Source organism: Martes martes, assembly GCF_963455335.1.
Source record: "Martes martes genome assembly, chromosome: 7".
Classification (NCBI taxonomy): Eukaryota; Metazoa; Chordata; class Mammalia; order Carnivora; family Mustelidae; genus Martes; species Martes martes.
The window spans coordinates 35787883-35806416 of NC_137894.1; the positions used below are offsets into that span (position 1 = coordinate 35787883).

General features: G+C 38.8%; 1 protein-coding gene across 1 annotated transcript in view; it reads left to right on the forward strand.

Moving 5' to 3' along the window:
• The window catches only part of UNC13C (unc-13 homolog C), a gene marked incomplete at both ends in the record, with an annotated part of 558183 nt that overhangs the window by 485108 nt on the left and 54541 nt on the right, over positions 1–18534 (forward strand). The window contains 2 exons of the mRNA XM_080807399.1: positions 1086–1142; positions 5583–5663. Of these exons, the coding sequence (XP_080663525.1) occupies positions 1086–1142; positions 5583–5663 (138 nt within the window). The remainder of the gene's footprint in view (positions 1–1085; positions 1143–5582; positions 5664–18534) is intronic.

Consider the following 18534-nt stretch of genomic DNA (forward strand, 5'->3'; position numbering starts at 1 on the left):
AGCCTCACTGAGCTCCCCGTGTGCCACACAAGCACTTCCTGGTTTTGATCACTCATTGGTAATAAAATTGCATAAGCTTTGACTATGCTGCCCATTGCTATTTTGCCCATGAGCCCTATTATTTCTAGAGCACAATTTTGTAGAAAGAGGTTTTTCAAAAATGCATACATCATGCTATAGTAGAAACTGTATGACATACCATTTTTTCTATAAGGCCTTCCCTAGGATAGCTTACCATCACCTCAATTTTCTCTAGCATTGAGTTCTTAAAGTATGAAGCAATATCTGTCACTCATTCGTTCACTATGTGTTCTCTGAGCTCTGGTGTGTGCTGGGCACCGTGGTGGGGATGAAAATAGGAGCAAAATTAGATGTGGTTAGCTGTTCTCATAAACTTTGTAGTCCTTCATTTCCTAAGCAAGTCACAGGATCCACTAAAAAATGAAGAGTATTATTCCAGCATAGCTGATTTTTCCCTCCTGAGAAAATATTCTAGGGACTTAGAATGAACTTAGTACCAAATTTACTTTTTTCCTGCCACTTTTACCAACAGACGTACCTCTAGTTTTTCATTCTAGTAATGCTGTGGATGGTTTAGTCCTCTGTTCTTCAAGTTTTCCTAGGACGTTGGCGTTCTAGGAAGAGCCTCTGGCTGAGGGGAGAGTTAAGATAGACTGGACAGCATTGGAAGAGCAGCAGCTTCACCTGCCTCAACTTTATCTTGAAAGTTTGCGTAGATCTATTTGGGGCCGAGTGGAGTGAGGGAGCTGCCTCCACTAAAAATGAATAAACGTTAAAGATCATGGATTAAATCCATGTGCTACATTAAACCAGCTACATTAGTAGTAATCTGTGTGTTAACTCAGGCTTAACATTCTCAGGAGTGGGATGCCTGGGAGGACAATTATATTACCAGGAGTACTAGATATCTTTGACCCAATCTGTAAAACCAGTTAAGTGTGTATGGCATAAAAGTCACAAGTATAAGAAGGGAAATTTAATTTTCTATTGACTACATATCTATTGTTACTGAAGATCTTAAGACTGACTGAGTCTTCTCTCTCCTTTTCTATGTGTGTCTCTAGGGACCTCAGATGATTTTAATCGCAGCTAAAGATCTTGGACAATTATCCAAACTGAAGGTAACAAGAATAAAGGGATTATCGGTTGTTTGTCTGTGAAAGATAATGAGCTAATTACAGCTCTACAAGAAACTATCCTCCTACTAGTAATGGCATCCAGCACGGCAGGACGAAGATGCGTGTCTGTGATCTCACAGTCCGCTTTAAGGATGAATCAAGTCAAAAGTTACAGTCTGAACTTTATGGTTTTCCTTTTTTTCCCAAAGATTTCTAATACTTTCCAATTGGTAGGGCAACTGGGAGATTTTGGCTTCAAGTTAGATCATGTTTTCTTTCATATATGAAACAGGCTTTGTATGAATAAAGGCAAAATGGAGCGCTTCGTCGAAACCTAGTAAAGTCTAGAAAAATCTTAAAGGCAAGAAAGCTAGGGTGGAAAAATGAAACTCTTCAAAGCAGACCTTAAACTTGTCAATATATTCAAGCACACTGTAAATGGGGATTTGCTGACTAAATAACTCTGCCCTCTCTTATTGCTGAGATTCACAGGACTGTGCAGTTATGTAGGGAACATCAGCTTCTGTCCTTCTAGAATAGAAACTCGACTGATTAAAATATGTATTGTGCTTCTTTGACTGGATTTTTCACTTAGAATAATGTCCTCTTCCACTTCTTCCATTTTGGGTAGATTTCCTTTTTTTTTTTTTCAAGATTTTATTTATTTATTTGACAGGCAGAGATCACAAGTAGGCAGAGAGACAGGGAGAGAGAGGAGGAAGCAGGCTCCCTCCTGAGCAGAGAGCCCGATGTGGGGCTCGATCCCAGGACCCTGGGATCATGACCTGAGCTGAAGGCAGAGGCTTTAACCCACTGAGCCACCTAGGCACCCCAGATTTCCTCCTTCTTAAGGGCCAAATGAGATTACCACATTTTCTTCATCCATTCATTCATCAATGGATGACATACAGGCCAACACTGTGCCTATCATAGAAGTATGTGTTGCTTTAGTTCCATTTCTTTCACTTAGATTATAGTTCCAGACGCAGACCACCTTAGTTCAAATTCTACCTCAGCTGTTTCCAACACATTGACAAATGACATTGTCATTGGCATATGTCAATGACACACGGACATTTGACATTGGCCAAAGTATTTAAACTTTTTAATCTTCAGATTTGGCATTTATAAACTGCAGAACATTTTCACACTTGCTTTATAGGATTTTTGTGAGGATAAATGAGATAATGCATACATTATCTTTGCATGATAATTGCCAAGATTATGCCACCACCCACTCACAGAGGCTGGCAGGTCAGAGTCAGATCTCACTGGGATTGTTTTATGTGTATAACACAGGGGAAGAATAATCCACTTAAATGCATAATTACTTACTGAGACGAAATAGGTGTCCTATAGTTTCAGTACCCTATATTACCCCCTTGCTCAGATTAAAAAAAAACTGAAAGCCAATAATCCATTTAAAAGACATCACCTAAAATTTCTTCTTACAGGTGTTCAGTTATGTTGATGGTTTAGAGGAAAGGTCAAAGGTAGATGTTACTCCCACACTATTGCTTTGGATCTTAGATCTTGATCCCTTCCTTTATCCCTCTTATTATCTTCCTGGGATTTACATTCCCTACTTCGAGAAATGGATTTATACAGGGTTGAAATTCCTCATATAAAACCATGAAGGTGAAACAGCATAGTATCTCATTGAAAAAGAAATGGTCCTAGACATGCTTCTCGCATCCGTGTGATGTTAGAAAACATACTCCATCTCCCACAGCTTCAGTTTCCTGAGTTGGAAGTCTTATCAGCCAGAACTGTTTTCAGTTCCAAGTGCTAGAAAGCCAGACTAACATAAGCAAGGAAGGAATTTATTGCTACATGGAATTTTATAGTCCTAGATAACTCTGCTTTCCATCACCGCTTGATTAGGAACTCAAAGAATGTTATGGAACCTGGTTAGTATCTCTCGACTCTGTTCTTTCCCTGTGTGATGTATGGCTGTAACAAACCTACCTTCTTATTTGTAAGATGGTTGCCTCTGCTCTATGTCTAACATCCTTTGAACTTGAAATGTTGTAGAAAAGAACACCAAGCTTGATGTGAGGAATTCCAACAAATACCACCAGCACATCCTGGTCTCTGATAGTGTTATCACCACTCCAAAGCCAACCAATTTGACACAGGCCTAACTGACATACCAGCCTATGAGCTGGGGGTGCGGTCAGCTCTGCCTACATCTTATGAACTCTGAGGGGATGGAGATAGCTCCCCAGAGTGCATACATGTGCTAGGTGGGAAAAAGAACACATTAGGTCCCTTTGCAACTTCCAAACTTCTTCAAGACTGTAACAAACTAAAAACAATAAAATGTCCTAAAAGGGTAACTATTATTCAAATTACAGAATAAGGCCTCTACAGTATTTTGCAAAATTAAAACTCTGACCATAATAAAGAATTTCAAATTTTCCAAATCATTTTCCCTTATTTTACCAAAATGTCACTTCCATTTTAAATACTTGGTCTTCGCAATATTTGTATGTTAGTTTGAAAGCAGATTGAGATAAATCCAGAAATTCTATATGGAAATATTAACAATTATCTAACTTACTTAAAGGAATGCAGAGTCAAGGAAAATAGAACAATGAAGGAAATTGTTTTTCTGCATTTGACTACCATTTAGGATTAATCCATTAAAGAAAGTATTTATTCAGCCATATGACACATTACTTTATGCTCTGGAACTTCATAATGTAGATATATTATGTATGCCTAACATTACTATTTAATGGGATCAGATTTATTTGGCATAATTTTTTGAAAAAATATTTTTAGACAGGTGATATAATATTAAAACCAATTACTACATCAGAGACTGTAAATTTACTGCAAGCATGCAGTAAATTTTATTTTAATGAGCTATTTTTAGATATCTGAAATTATTTCTTGCTAAAATTATATTTTTCTATAACAAAGAGTTGAAGCCAGACTGGTTTGTACTTACTTACCCTTAAACATTTCCACCTACAATTTAGTAAACATTTCCCATTACTGTTTGAGTCTCAATGGGTAGTTAATATTTCTATTTTTAAAATATTAAAAGGACACATATGTTTGTGTTGAAAATCTTGTATCAGACAAACATGTAGTGAGATGTCATGGATCCATGGGGCATTGTATACCTTTTTTTTTTTTTTTTTTTTCCAAAAATCTTCAAAGGAGTATGATTTCATTCAAGGGTATTGAACCCTACAACACTATACTTGAAAGAAGTACAATTCATTTACCAAAAATATATTGAATTCCTAGCAGGTTATAATTGCCAAGATAGGTACTGAAAGACTGCAGACTTGAGTAAGACATAGATCAAGATTATCTTGAGAAAGTCATGGCATCTACCAAATAACAATAAAAAAAGGGCTAGAATAGGGTGAGGCACTGGGGGTTGAACAATGTGAGCATTGCACACAAGTGCCTGACCACTTGTGTGCAGTGAACACTGATATAGAGCCCATGCTCCACCTGCCAAGCCGTACATGTTGATGTAGAGCTGTGCCCTGTAGAAGAAGAGGCACCTGTTCTTAAGAAGGAAAGGCAGTGATTGAACCATTAGTCAAGCCATGCATTCTCAGAGCTGTGTCCGTTCATGTGGGCTTTCCTCTAATTCACATAAGACACCTATATTAGTTCGCAGTAAAGCTTCCAGAGGACAAAAGCCTTTCTTTGAATGAACAACATATCACAATTACCTGGGACGGCAGAGGCATATAATAAGCATTCAATAAATATCCATTGAATATTGTTGACTAGAAGAGTGGCACCTCTGGGGAGACTCAGTTTGGGGGGGGGGGTGTCAGGAATTTTTAAGATTTTCTCTTAGGTTTCTTTTTCCTTTGTGGTTGTCTTCAACTTTCTACCATCATTTCCCTAAGGAAGTTTTGAATGATGGGTTGAGAGAGTCCATAATGAACAATGAGGAAAATCCACCAGAAATATGAAAATCAGCTCTAAAATTTTGGAAAAAAAAGATTTTAAGATAATGAAAATCTGCACAGCCAAATTCAGTTAATTCTTGGGGGCTTTTCTTAGTAATGACTAAGCATTAAGGGGAATCAAGAAAGAGAAGGAATTGGGGGCATTATACTTAAAGTAGACTTTATCGTAGTAATTGAAAGAGGCTAAAATTCACCTCCTAACTGCCTGTTATGATTGATTTTCCTCAAAGTAACAGATGAGGTGAAAAAGCTTTGACACGTATTTCCAGATTTCTTTTTTTTTTTTCCCCTAACATTAACTTGCAAGTAAAAAGTAAAAACACATACAAACCAAAGTTCAGCATTTCTTCTTTTGGAAAAGGGGATATTTATTGAATATATGACAAAATAATCCTCTCAGGTGTGTCCATGTGGGGATTATGCAGAGTCTGTTTGAAAACAGTTGTTAAATGGATGAATTGGTTAATGCATAAGTAATTGCTAACCTGTTTTCTAGGAGCACATGATTCGGGAGGATGCCAAGGGTCTGACGCCAAGACAGTGTGCTATAATGGAGGTAGTCTTGGCTACCATCAAGGTAAGTTTACAGTACTCCTGAATTATGCATCCCAGTCTTCTATTTGCCCTCAGAGAAAAGTATCCCACATGCATATCTGTATAACTGTGCCATCCATAGACACAGAAGATGGTTGTATGGGTATATTCCTAGAATATGTCAGATTGAGCCTGTACTCACCACATTATCTGTGTTCCTCTGCCCTTATCCTTGTTCCTTTGTCTCTGGAAGAAAATGTGTGTGAAACCTATGTTATAACATGTGTTTTCAAAGAAAGACATGTATGTATCCCCCCCCCCAAGTTCAATTAAATAGATGCTTCAGGAGGTTTGGGGTTAACAGAATTTCTTTTCATGTTTTCTACTCTTGTTGAAATGGATTTTAAAAGATCAATCTTCTCCTCTCTCTTAGTAAGTGCAATAATTTAATTTTCTGCTGGAAACCCAAAGGTATTGTGTTGTGTGCATCAATTTTTTCATAGCCAGAGGTTGACCAGAAGTTATTGTGGTGGGGGCTAAAAATGGACAGACCTCAAAATGTAACTTAGAAGTTGTTTCCATATAATTCCTTTTATATTTTTATACATGTTTCATATTTACATATATGCATTTTATATTTTTATATGAAAGCTTACTTAAGAGTGAATTAATTAATTTATTGTCTGAATTTAAACCATGCCCATTGTCTCCACGCGTTACTGGGGGAAGCATCTCCTATCCAGCATGCGTGAACAGTGTAGCAAAAACTGCTAGCTGCCATGAGCCATTTTCAGAGCACAGAATAGTACAGGATACAAACAGACATTACGATGCTGTTCATTAAAATAGACTTGTGCAACAATTGGGCATCTCCAGAAAATTGTTACCTCCCAGGTTTGGTTTTATAGTTTCAGCATTTAATAAGAGGCCATCTTTTACTGCTTCAGTGTAAAAGGAAAAATGAAATATAAAATGAAAGTTGTGAGGTGGGAATTTTGTGACACCTGGTGGAAACAGGAGAGTGGATTTAGGCAGTGAGACTATAGCAATGGAGTTTCTAAAGCTACAGCTAGAGTGTTATCTGGAAGTCTGGAAATTTTGCACAATCATTTTAAGTGAAAAAATGGAAAACTTGAAAAAGAAGCAGAAAAAAATGCAAAACAAGCTCTTTCTAAAATATTGTTTTCAGAAAAGTGAATAAGAAATGACTGACCTTTGGAGTTATAGTAGAACTAATGGCCACAAATCAGGAAATGCTAGTAGAAAAAATAAGAAATTTGAAGTATACCATGAAGAGAAGAAAAAGTAAAATTTTTAGATTCTGAATTTAGTCCTTTTTGAATTTTATTAAGTCAATGCATGCCTTCAAGAGAGGAAGAAAAATGTGTTCCTTGAGAAGAAATGGCATTCAGACCTGGTTTCTGTCCCCACCACCAGCATTTCTTCTATTCTTGGTTGGGGCACATGATCACCATCTAGTTATACCCAAAGTCTGGGACATTCCTGATCTTCAAACAAGTTCCCCCTTCTACATTTTGACAGCTGAACTATCCCATCTTCCTCTCCAGGTCATCTGGGATGATCTTTTAGTTCAGTCTTAAATACTTCTACTAGCTGGTGTCTAAGATCCAGTAAATGGGTTCATGCCATTATCTTGTTCCTTGAGGGCCTGACTCTGGTCCTCCTGAACCTCAGAGCTGGAAGTCAGGTCTCTACCTCTTATCCCTATTATGAGACTCTTATCCCTCTGGTCTGCCCATCTGCCAATGCATACATCTGGGCATTCATTTCTATGGCTCTGTCATCAGTTTGCCACAACTGGAATTCCCTTTATCTTGTCCAATTCTGAGATTTACCCCAACTGAATGTCCTACCAAGCCCTAATTCTGATGTTGACTACAAAGGAATTCAGGTAAAAGAGGAATAACTACTTAAAGGAATTATAGCCCTACCAGCTAGTGATGGAAGGTCTTCTCAGAGCCCAGCAGAGGGAACCCTATAAGGTAAGCGGAAACTCCATGAGAAGGATGTTCATATGCAAAAGCAGCGGTTGCTACCCAGGCTACCTCAAAAAGGCTGCCAAAGACCTAATCCTACTTCCTCTGGAACTCAGTTTAGGCAAACAGGGTAGAAATAAAAAGTAAACAAGGAGAATACTATGGATTTTGTAGACGATGGACTGAAATAGTGTTTTACATTTTTCTGGATATCTTCCATGTATGTACATTGTCTCGCCCGATCTTTAGAAACATCTGGCTGTTAGGTGTGTCAAGAGTGATCATTCACATTTTATAGATTAAACAACGGAGGCCGAGCAGGTTTAAATTACTGACAAAGGCCAGAGAGCTGCTAGTAGTTGGCAGTGCTGAGAAAGGACTCCAAACCCGAAGATCACTGTCCTTGCTTCTACATCGTTATTTCACCAGCAACTAACAAAGGGTTGGTGAAATGCGGCAGACCAAAATGAATAATATTTCTTCAGAGAGATTAGTTATTTCTAGATTAAAATTCCAGATTTCAATATTTAGATGGTTTTCTAAAGATGTTTTAAAATCTTTCAACTCCTACAAAAATATTGATGAAAATACTCTCTTAAAGACTAAAATTTTAACTGGACTGGAGTATTTTGTCATACTGGTCTCATGTAGTTTCAATTGTAAGTCAAAAGTGGGGGGACTGTGGCACAAGTATCAGAAATTACAGTGATCTGCTACAGCTAGTGTGAGTGGGCCATGACACATTTTATTTATTCACCTGCCAACAAGCAACCAAATCAGTAGTATTTGAAAGTGAAAGTATAACCGCTGTTATAGTGGTGATATAGCTATAGATATATAGCCAAAAATTTAATCAGTATGTACGAGCTAAAAAGCCAATAGGAAGATTCGGGACTGCTGTGGGATTCCCTGAAATGTGGATTTCTTTCAAAGAAAAGCAGGAGACCTTTTTCCAATAATAGATACTCTTGACCTGAGCATGAATCCCAAGAACTTAAGGAAATTCTTAAGTCTTGAACAATCCTCAGGTTACTTTCTTTTCTTTTCTTTTTTTTTTTTTTAAGATTTTATTTATTTATTTGACAGATCACAAGTAGGCAGAGAGGCAGGCAGAGAGAGAGAAGGGAGGACGCAGGCTCCCCGCTGAGCAGAGAGCCCAATGCAGGGCTCGATCCCAGGACCCTGGGATCATGACCTGAGCCAAAGGCAGAGGCTTTAACCCACTGAGCCCCCCTGGCACCCCCTCAGGTTACTTTCTGATGAAGTTTGAAAATGGAAAAACCTGGGGAAAAAGCTAGCTGGTTTCACTTTTTGCCCAGCCTTCCAAATTACCCTGGAACACTCGTTCTTTGGATCCAAACATGACACTCCACAATGTATGTTGCAGATGTCTGACATCATGTAGGGACAATACAGAGATTTCCTTAAAAACAAGAACCATGTGAATTAGGGCCTTCTAGAAATCTGAATTGCTTGGTATAAAGGAGAAAATTTGGAGTAGGTATGAGTATCTATTCAAATATAGCTTTGGAATTTACTTCTTACTTATTTAATCCTATACAGCACCATTTCTGATCATTTAGATTCCAGACAAATGGCAGAATAAGTGATGTTATGCCTCTGAGGCTCTTACTCCTGACTGAGGCCCATCCCCATCCCGCCATCCATTATTCATGAGGCAATTTTGGTGGCTGCTTCTTAGCATCTTTTTTATCATTATAAGTATAGTTTTTGCATTATTTAAATTTCAACTGCTCATGAGAAGAGCAAAATACCTAGTTTGGATTATTGCATTTCAAAAACCATTACTTACAAGCTTACGTGTGCATAGAAAATATGGTGGGCAATGAGGAGATGGCTGAAGAGAAGAGGGATCTTGCTCTAGACTTGAGAGCCTAGACCTCTACAACTAATAAAATAAGAGGTGTGGACAAAGTGCTGCCGAGTGCAGGGAGGGTAATATAGTCTCTGTGAGTGTCTGGGGGGAGCTTCATGGAGAGGGAAGTGTAGGGATTTATAAAGAGGCTGGAATGGGGAAAAGCAAGGGAGAAAGTCATTGTAGGCTTAGAGAAAAGCTTGAGTGAAATGCAAGAAGGAATAGGTCAGTCTGAAAACTTCAAGTAGTCTAGTGCAGAGGAACAGATCATGACAGCTTGAGTATCGTAGGAAATAAAAGAGGAACATTGGATTGGAGCCCAAATGTTGATACTTGCACCAAGGTCAAAGGGACACAGTAGCATATTCGGATCTGATATATGTAAAAAGAGGACTCCAGCTATGGAAGAAAGTAGTTTCTAAAATATTTTTCAAGTAATTCCTAAAAAAAAAAAAAAAAAAAAAAAAAGAAGGAGTAAACTGTAGTTGTTAAGGGCAGATGATAATTTTATCTAAGTTTGCAAAATAAACTGTCTGCATGGATTTTCCAAAAATATGATATAGATATTGGAAGGAAAAAAAAATATGTGATGATGGGAAATTGCTACCAAAATAGTGTATGAAACCAAGAAGAAAATTAGCATGTTCCCATCAGTCAGTAAAAATAGATTGTAAAAGTTCTTCAAATATATGACAAATTTAAAGAATTAGAGGAATTTAGAGTTTTTATTGGGATTATAAAAAGAATGGCTTGCTAAGCATGCAAACAGTATTTATCCTGATTTTTAATTTGGCAAAACTCTTTCTCTCTTACAGATCACAACCAGGTCTGAAGTGCTTTAATTTTTGTAGTTTTATGAAGGATATAATAAACAGAACAAAATCTCTGATTATTTTTTAAGAGAAAGAAAATGATACTTACACAAGGTCTTTTAATCTCTGTTCAGATGTAATAACAACATTCCTCATCACCCACCCTTACATTACTAAATCCAGTGTATCACTGTATTAGGGTGGAAGCCTTTGCAAATATCAGAATATGAATGTTAATGCAAATATAAATAAAATATTGGGAACCACATGGGGAATTATACCACTGACAATGACCAGAGTATCAGGGTAGTAAGTGATTAAGAGAGAAGGAAACTAGAGTGTGTAAATCGCTGTCCGCTCCTATGGGAATAACAGGGCTTCAGGAATTCTTGTCAGAAAATTAAATGAGTTATCACATGTTAAACAAAACAATTCCTGTCTTACAGAAAGCTCTCTACAAATGTAACCATAAAATCACCTGAAAACTAGTTTATTTTGGATGAGCCCCTTTCTACTGTTAAACCCAAGATCCTACCTATTCAACTGCAATCAGGTTTTGGTTTGGTTTCCCACCTTCCCTAATCCCTTCAATCTCTTTTAGTGAGGTTAACTAGTAAATCTGAGTCTGTTCCAAGCAATAGTCTAAATCCTTCTGGCCTTGCCCTCTGGGCTTTTGGTTTTCTGTGCTCAGCATCCTTTCTCTATAAGGACATAAACTCCATAGGATTCTTGAGTGTTCCCTGAGACTCTCCTCTGGGAAGCAGTGCTCTTTTGTTTTGTTTTTGTTTTTCCAAGGAGTTTCTAATCCAGATTGAAAAATGAAAAAGACACATTAAAAAAAAATTTTTTTAAGGATTTTATTTATTTATTTGACAGACGGAGATCACAAATAGACAGAGAAGCAGGCAGAGAGAGAGGAGGAAGCAGGCTCCCCGCTGAGCAGAGAGCCCAATGCAGGGCTCGATCCCAGACCCCTGGGATCATGACCTGAGGAGAAGGCAGAGGCTTTAACCCACTGAGCCACCCAGGCGCCCTAAGACACATTAAAAATTAAATGATCCATGTTAACTTATAAGACACCAGTGTAAGATATGTAACAGGTGATACAGATGCCAATTAAACGGGACAGATAAAAAGTGGTCAGGATTCAGAAGAGGGAGCAACCAGTGGGAGCTCAGGGAATCAGGAGAAGCTAGAGCAGTGATCTTCAAGGACAGATGGGAGCTCACAGCCTGGGTAGGAAAGACCCTAGTTTCTCTTGGAGAAAGATTCACGATTTGAACATAACCAGGGGGAAGAGGATTTCATCATAGAAAGGCGCAAGACCAGAGGGCTGGGAGTCAGTGACAAAACGACTCAATGGCCTGGTCTAGGTTTAACTAGAGGTTTGGGTAGTGAAGCCATGTAAAATGACATTTCAGGAAGTCTTCGGGGTGAAAATACAGAGATCCTTTTACATCCTCAGTGTTTTCTATAAAAGAAGAACCATTGATGATTTTATAAACACGTGACATACTCAACGTGCCATTTTAGCAATGGAAATCTTACAGCAATGTACAAAATGCATGGGGTAGTTGAAGATTTAGTCACAGAAATCAGTTACAGTTATTTAATGCATGAGGTGATGAGGGCAGTCGTTAGGAGGGTGGGTTGAGGAATAGAAGTGGAAGATGGATATGGATGACAAGAGGGAGACAGTCGCTGGAACTTGGCAACTCAAATTGGGGCAAGGGTGAGGTGACTTGGAGGTTTTAACCGAAAGGATGGAAAAGCATGGTTCCACCGAGAAAAATGACAAATCAGGCAGGAGGCCGTTTTTCTACTCCTATGTTGAAGTTAGATATGGTGGCAGGAACACTGAAATAAATAGCTGGTACATCGCTGGAGACAGGGGCTGCTGCTTAGGAAACAAAGCAGGACTCAAGTTTGGGCAGTTTTTCTGCTAATTAAGCATATTTTCTCACAAGTAGAAAGAACGTCACAGTTCATAAAGCTCTTCCAGAAGGAATAATTCATCTCATTACTACAGTACCAGAGTCAGGCAGGGGGGACGTCTCTGCCTCCATTCTTCAAATGAATGGACTGATCCTCTCTGAGGTTACATAACCCATGCACACATCGCATTACGTAGAGGAAGGAGGGTGAATTTACATTTCCTCACACATTTTAAAGTAAAAAACAAAGAGTCAAAGAGGTGAAAAAGATTCTTAAATCTCAGAATTGGAAACATAACCCAATAGCTCCCCTTTCCTGTTCAGACAGGGATGTCATCTATAGCATTGTTAGCCTACAGACAAATGGCCACCACTTAATAATGGCCAGTGACGGGACCTCATTGACTCTCAAGGAGCTGCTTCAGGTTTTAAGATGCACTTTATTACCAGAAAGGTCATCTTTTTTTTTTTTTTTAAGATTATATTTATTTATTTGACAGACAGAGATCACTAGCAGGCAGAGAAGGGAGAAGCAGACTCCCTGCTGAGCAGACAGCCCAATGTGGGGCTTGATCCCAGGACCCTGGGATCATGACCCAAGCCAAAGGCAGGGGCTCTAACCCACTGAGCCACCCAGGCACCCCCAGAAAGTTCATCTTTATATCAAACCAGTATCTGTTTCCCTGGCACTTTTAGTGCTATCTTAGTCCTTCTGTCCTTTGAAAAATAATTCTACTTCCTTTCCACATGATAGCCTTTCATACATTGAAGAAAGCTATCATGCCTCCCCAGTTTATCTGCAGCCATTTATTGAATGACATGCCTTCTAGACCTTACAATATCCTGGCCCTCTACCTTTGGATGCCCTCCACTTTTTCATATTTCTTATAAATCATGAAGCCTGGGAATAAATTTATAATGACCCTAATATTTCAGATGTGTTCTAATCAGCAGAGAATGTATTTGCTCCATCAAACCCTTCATCTTGACCCATCTATGTATATTAATGCATGATCAGAATTCATTATCTTTGATAGCTGCCCTATCACTTTATTAAATCATGTGAAACATGAGAAAAAATGCAGCTTTATGGCTTTTGAAATTTTACTGACATTAATCCAGGTCACCCCCATTCCATACTCTGAAATAAACTTTTTTATCATGAGTATAGTCTTTTTCCTTTTTTTTTTTTTGGTCATGCCATCCTGTAATGTTGACCCAGGATTCCATGCTGCCAAGACCTTTTCTGAAGCCACATTCTGTCATTCAAAGTAATAACGTCAAGCCTTGGCTCAACTCTACATTTTAAAAACATGGTTTCTGCCCTTGTCCAAATCCATTGTGAAAATATCAGCCAGGACAGGGCCAAGGATGGAGAGAGTGACATCCAGCTGACATCCTTATCCTTCACAGCAGTGAACAGCCAACTTGTTCACAGTTCCCTGATTAAAAATCCCTTTCTTGGAAGAAAATGGCTAGTGCTAACTTATTTTGCCAATTGTTTTCTGCTATTTTGTATTAATCTAAGTAAACAGAATAAATTGGAGGTTCTTGGTTTACACAGCTGGTTGCAGAGAAACAATATGAAACTGAGTCCCGTTTTTGTTTGGTTAGAACCAATGGGGAAAAATCCACTTTTACATGCATAAGGGAAACATCTAGAAGGCTTTAAAACCCCATGTACACAAATTATTCTCTAGGATATAATCCCCCTCCCAATGTTTACTATAATGAAGGGAGAGCAACTAAGCTGTACTGAGCTATGGATAGTGGGGTCTGTTTAATAGCTAAGACATTCACTCCCACACATCAGCCTCCAGTTTATATCCTTCAGCCTTAAGCCTCAGCAAAAGACAAATTCCACCCTCCTGCTTGGCTCTTGCAGAATCAAAACAATGTGAAATCTCCAAATGCCAAGGTATATGCCGTATTTGCAGCCCTCTTTCTTATTATCTGTGCCAGTGAGAGAAAAAGAGCCATGTTCTCAGGAGCGGTTACCCAGGTTCTGAACACTGTGTGAAAGGTTTCCATTAAAATAATGTTTTCATCCAGTTTGTATTTGCATAACCATAGAAGTCCTCTCCTCCGCTCTCTGAGTTAGGAGCCTGTGGCATGTGTTATTTATCTGTGCTCACTGAATGGAAGCTTTCGCTCTTAGGATCTTGCAACCTGTTTTTTTCTCCGAAAATTGCTACCTTCTGTCCAGGGTTCGTCTTGCAACATTTCCTATTATACAATGCACTTAAGAGACAAAAGTATCATTTCTGCCCTTGCACAGCATCTTCTACTGTTCACTTAGGATCCTGCTAGAGCCTTTAGAAGGATGACTCATGATACCCTCTGGCTACAAAGTCAGTTTAGTGTCATAATCAAAAACTCTAGGGGGACCCTTAGGTTTTACTGAGGAACAAACTCATTCCCTGTTTATGTTTTCACTTCGTAGTTGTTCCCTGTGTCCCAGAGGTCTATAAACTAGTGTCTTGGTAGTAAAAACATGTTCCCCTATTACAATTATGAAGGTTCAAGAACAAATACACAGTCTAGGCCTTCAGAGCCTGACTCCAGTTCTCTTCCTCCACCCTTAGAAATATCTCCATTCTATAAAGTCTAGTCTTCTTCTTTCTTCTAGGGTTTCCTAAATCTATCCCATGGAACACTTCTGTGCCCCATAGTGTCAATAGATGTTGTATGGGATATGTGTCCTGAAGCCAAATAATTATAAGAAGCAGGTATGTTACTGACAGGTTAAGCAGATTTCTTAACCACAGTGGGTCTCAGAGCCTTTCACATGTCAACAAGTCTTGTGAATCTTTAGGGGTACAAAGTCATCTCAACTTCTTCGGGCCCTCTACTGCCTAGAGGCAACTGGTATCTCCCTAGCCCCACAAGTTTAGTGATGAGAACAGAATAACAGTAGCAAACAGTATATTTTAAACTATACCCGGGAACTATATTATGAAAACTACCACTTCAATTCTTCTTAAGTAGAGCTGGGACTGCTAGTTTCCCTTGATTACATAAGTGGGATTGTCCTGTTTCTCTTTTCCACTGCAGCAAATGATCTAGAGGCTGCTGAACTTAAAAATGGCCGTGCTAAAAAAAAAAATGATAAATACCAAAGATGACACCTCTTTGGAAGCCTTTACGCACCCTTCCCTAATAGCAATGTTCGCCAACCCCATGATCTGTATTTTCCAATTGTTTTTCTTACACCTGCAACATTATTGGAGTCATTCATTGACATCTTGGTGACATTTCCTACTAGATTATAATCCCTTTGAGAACAGCCTGTACTCCTCTTTGGCTTCATAGCCTTGGCATTCAGCACAAGGTCTGGTTTACAATACAAGTTTAATAAACATCTGTTAAGGGACAGAGGCAGAGAGAACAGGCAGGAAGACAGACCCCACCACTCATAGTGTCAGTGTGAGCCCACAGTTCTAGCCTCACAAACCACACAGAGAAAACCAAGCCCATCCTTGTGAATGCTGTCACCATGCTGCCTTATACATACCATGAAAGAACAGTTTTTGAAGCAGAGTAGAATTGTGACATGCATGCAGTTGTAAAACTTGTCAAAAATGTTATTTAACTCATCAGTTAATGAGGGCACCAGTAAGATCTTACAACTAGCTTATAGGAGAATTCCAAGAACCACACGGAAGAATATGCAAAAAGGAAAGCTGAAATCAGCTTACAAATAGAAGCAAAAAGGGTCTATCCACAGAACAATAATCAGTTGCATCCCCCCAGAAATAATTAATTTACATTTCTATGAACAAGAGTCATTTACATGATTATCCATTTTCTATCATTTACAGAGTTTTAAATAGCTCAGAGACAATGAAAAGCAAAGATAACCCAGCCAGGCAGGCTAAGCGGAACACCCACTAATCTTTTTTGGTCCATTTCAAAATCTTTTACAGTTTTTCCTGACAAGTCTCCATCGTCCCAAGAGATGGCAAAACATCCTCTTAGGTGCTGCTCCTGGTTTCTCTTGCATTGCTTTTTATCATAATTTTCTAGCACTTGTGCTCAGTTTGGTAAGAATGGAGCTTGTCTGAAAAAATTTGAGAAGCCGAATGTGTTCCCAAACACGCCCAGAGATCGTGCCTACTCCTGTTTGGTGTATGCCACGGCTGCACTATATAATGAGCATGAGCTATTTCATCTGATGGTTCCTTGGTTCATTATATAAATAGATGTCCAAAAGGGGGGCCCCCTTCTGTTCCTCTAGGGAAACAGTCAAGTCCCACCTGAACCTTCCCCTCTCAATATATCCATTTAATGTTTTCTCCCTTAATTATCATATCATGTTTCCTGAACTGAGGAGGTATCATATTTTTTGATCCATTAAGGCTCCTGAAACAATTCTGGACTCATACTCCTCAATATGTACTTTCTGCCTGTGAAAGTATTTTAACTTTCTTTCTTTTTTTTTTTTTTGGAAGATCAAGGTGTAGGGAAAATTTTAAGTGTTTTATCTCATCATCTCTCAAAAGGAACAGGCTTTTGCCATTTTTCTATGCCTCCTTTCCATAAACATCGATTGCTTTTGGCACAGCTTGTGTTTTCACAATGCACCCAGCTAGAATCAGTACAGGCATTTTTAAGTGACTAGAGGTTTTTCTCCTTGGGGAGGGTATCTGGAGTGGTAGCAGTCCTTCTGCAGATTCTATTTCCATTGTCTGCTTGCTCCGGCTTATGCCCTGAATCTTCTCTACTTTACACTCTTTGAAAGTGCACTCAGCTGCCTGCAAATGCCCAGAATATTTTTTCTGCATCTCCTCTTGACTAGGGGAGAAAATTAAGATAATTATGAGTTTTCAATTCATGGAATTCTTTTACTCAGAAATTTTAATGAGTGGGATAAAGGGATGGCACATATCCAGTTAGGAGCTATCTATACATTCATTGCTATTCTGATCAAAATTCCACAAGCATTTTTCAAAGAGCTGGAACAAACAATCCTAAAACTTGTATGGAACTAGAAGAGACCCCAAATTGCTAAGGAAATGTTGAAAAAGAAAAACAAAACTGGAGGCATCACGTTGCCTGATTTCAAGCTTTACTACAAAGCTGTGATCACCAAGACAGCATGGCACTGGCACAAAAACAGACCCATAGACCAGTGGAACAGAGTAGAGAGCCCAGATATGGACCCACAACTCTATGATCAACTAATCTTCAACAAAGCAGGAAAAAATATACAGTGGAAAAAAGATAGACTCTTCAATAAATGGTTATGGGAAAATTGGACAGCTAGGTATAAGAGAATGAAACTTGACCATTCTCTTACACCATACATAAAGATAAACTCGAAATGGATAAAAGACCTCAACGTGAGGCAAGAATCTATCAAAATCCTAGAGGAGAACATAGGCGGTAACCTCTTCCACATGAGCCACAGCAACTTCTTTCAAGACACATCACCAAAGGCAAAGGAAACAAAAGCAAAAGTGAACTTTTGGGACTTCATCAAGATCAAAAGCTTCTGCACAGCAAAGGAAACAGTCAACAAAACAAAGAGGCAACCCACCACGAAATGGGAGAAGGTATTTGCAAATCACACTACAAAGGGCTGATATCCAAGATCTATAAAGAACTCCTCAAACTCAACACTCAAAAAACAGATAATCACATCAAACAATGGGCAGAAGACATGAACAGACAGTTCTCCAAAGAAGACATACAAATGGCTAACAGACACATGAAAAAATGTTCATCATCATTAGCCATCAGGGAGATTCAAATCAAAACCACATTGAGGTACCACCTTACACCAGTTAGAATGGCCAAAATCAACAAGACAGTAAACAACAAGTGTTGGAGAGGATGTGGAGAAAGGGGAACCCTCTTACACTGTTGGTGGGAATGCAAGTTGGTCAGCCACTTTGGAAAACAGTTTGGAGATTCCTTAAGAAATTAAAAATAGAGCTACCCTATGACCCTGCAATTGCACTACTGGGTATTTGCCCCAAAGATACAGATGTCGTGAAAAGAAGGGTCATCTGTACCCAATGTTCACAGCAGCAATGGACATAGTTGCCAAATGTGGAAAGAGCCAAGATGCCCTTCAACAGACGAATGGATAAAGAAGAAATGGTTCATATATACTATGGAATATTATGCCTACATCAGAAAGGATGAATACCCAACTTTTATATCAACATGGACGGGACTGGAAGAGTGAAATAAGTCAAGCAGAGAGAGCCAATTATCATATGGTTTCACTTATTTGTGGAGCATAAGGAATAACATGGAGGACATGGGGAGATGCAGAGGAGAAGTAGTT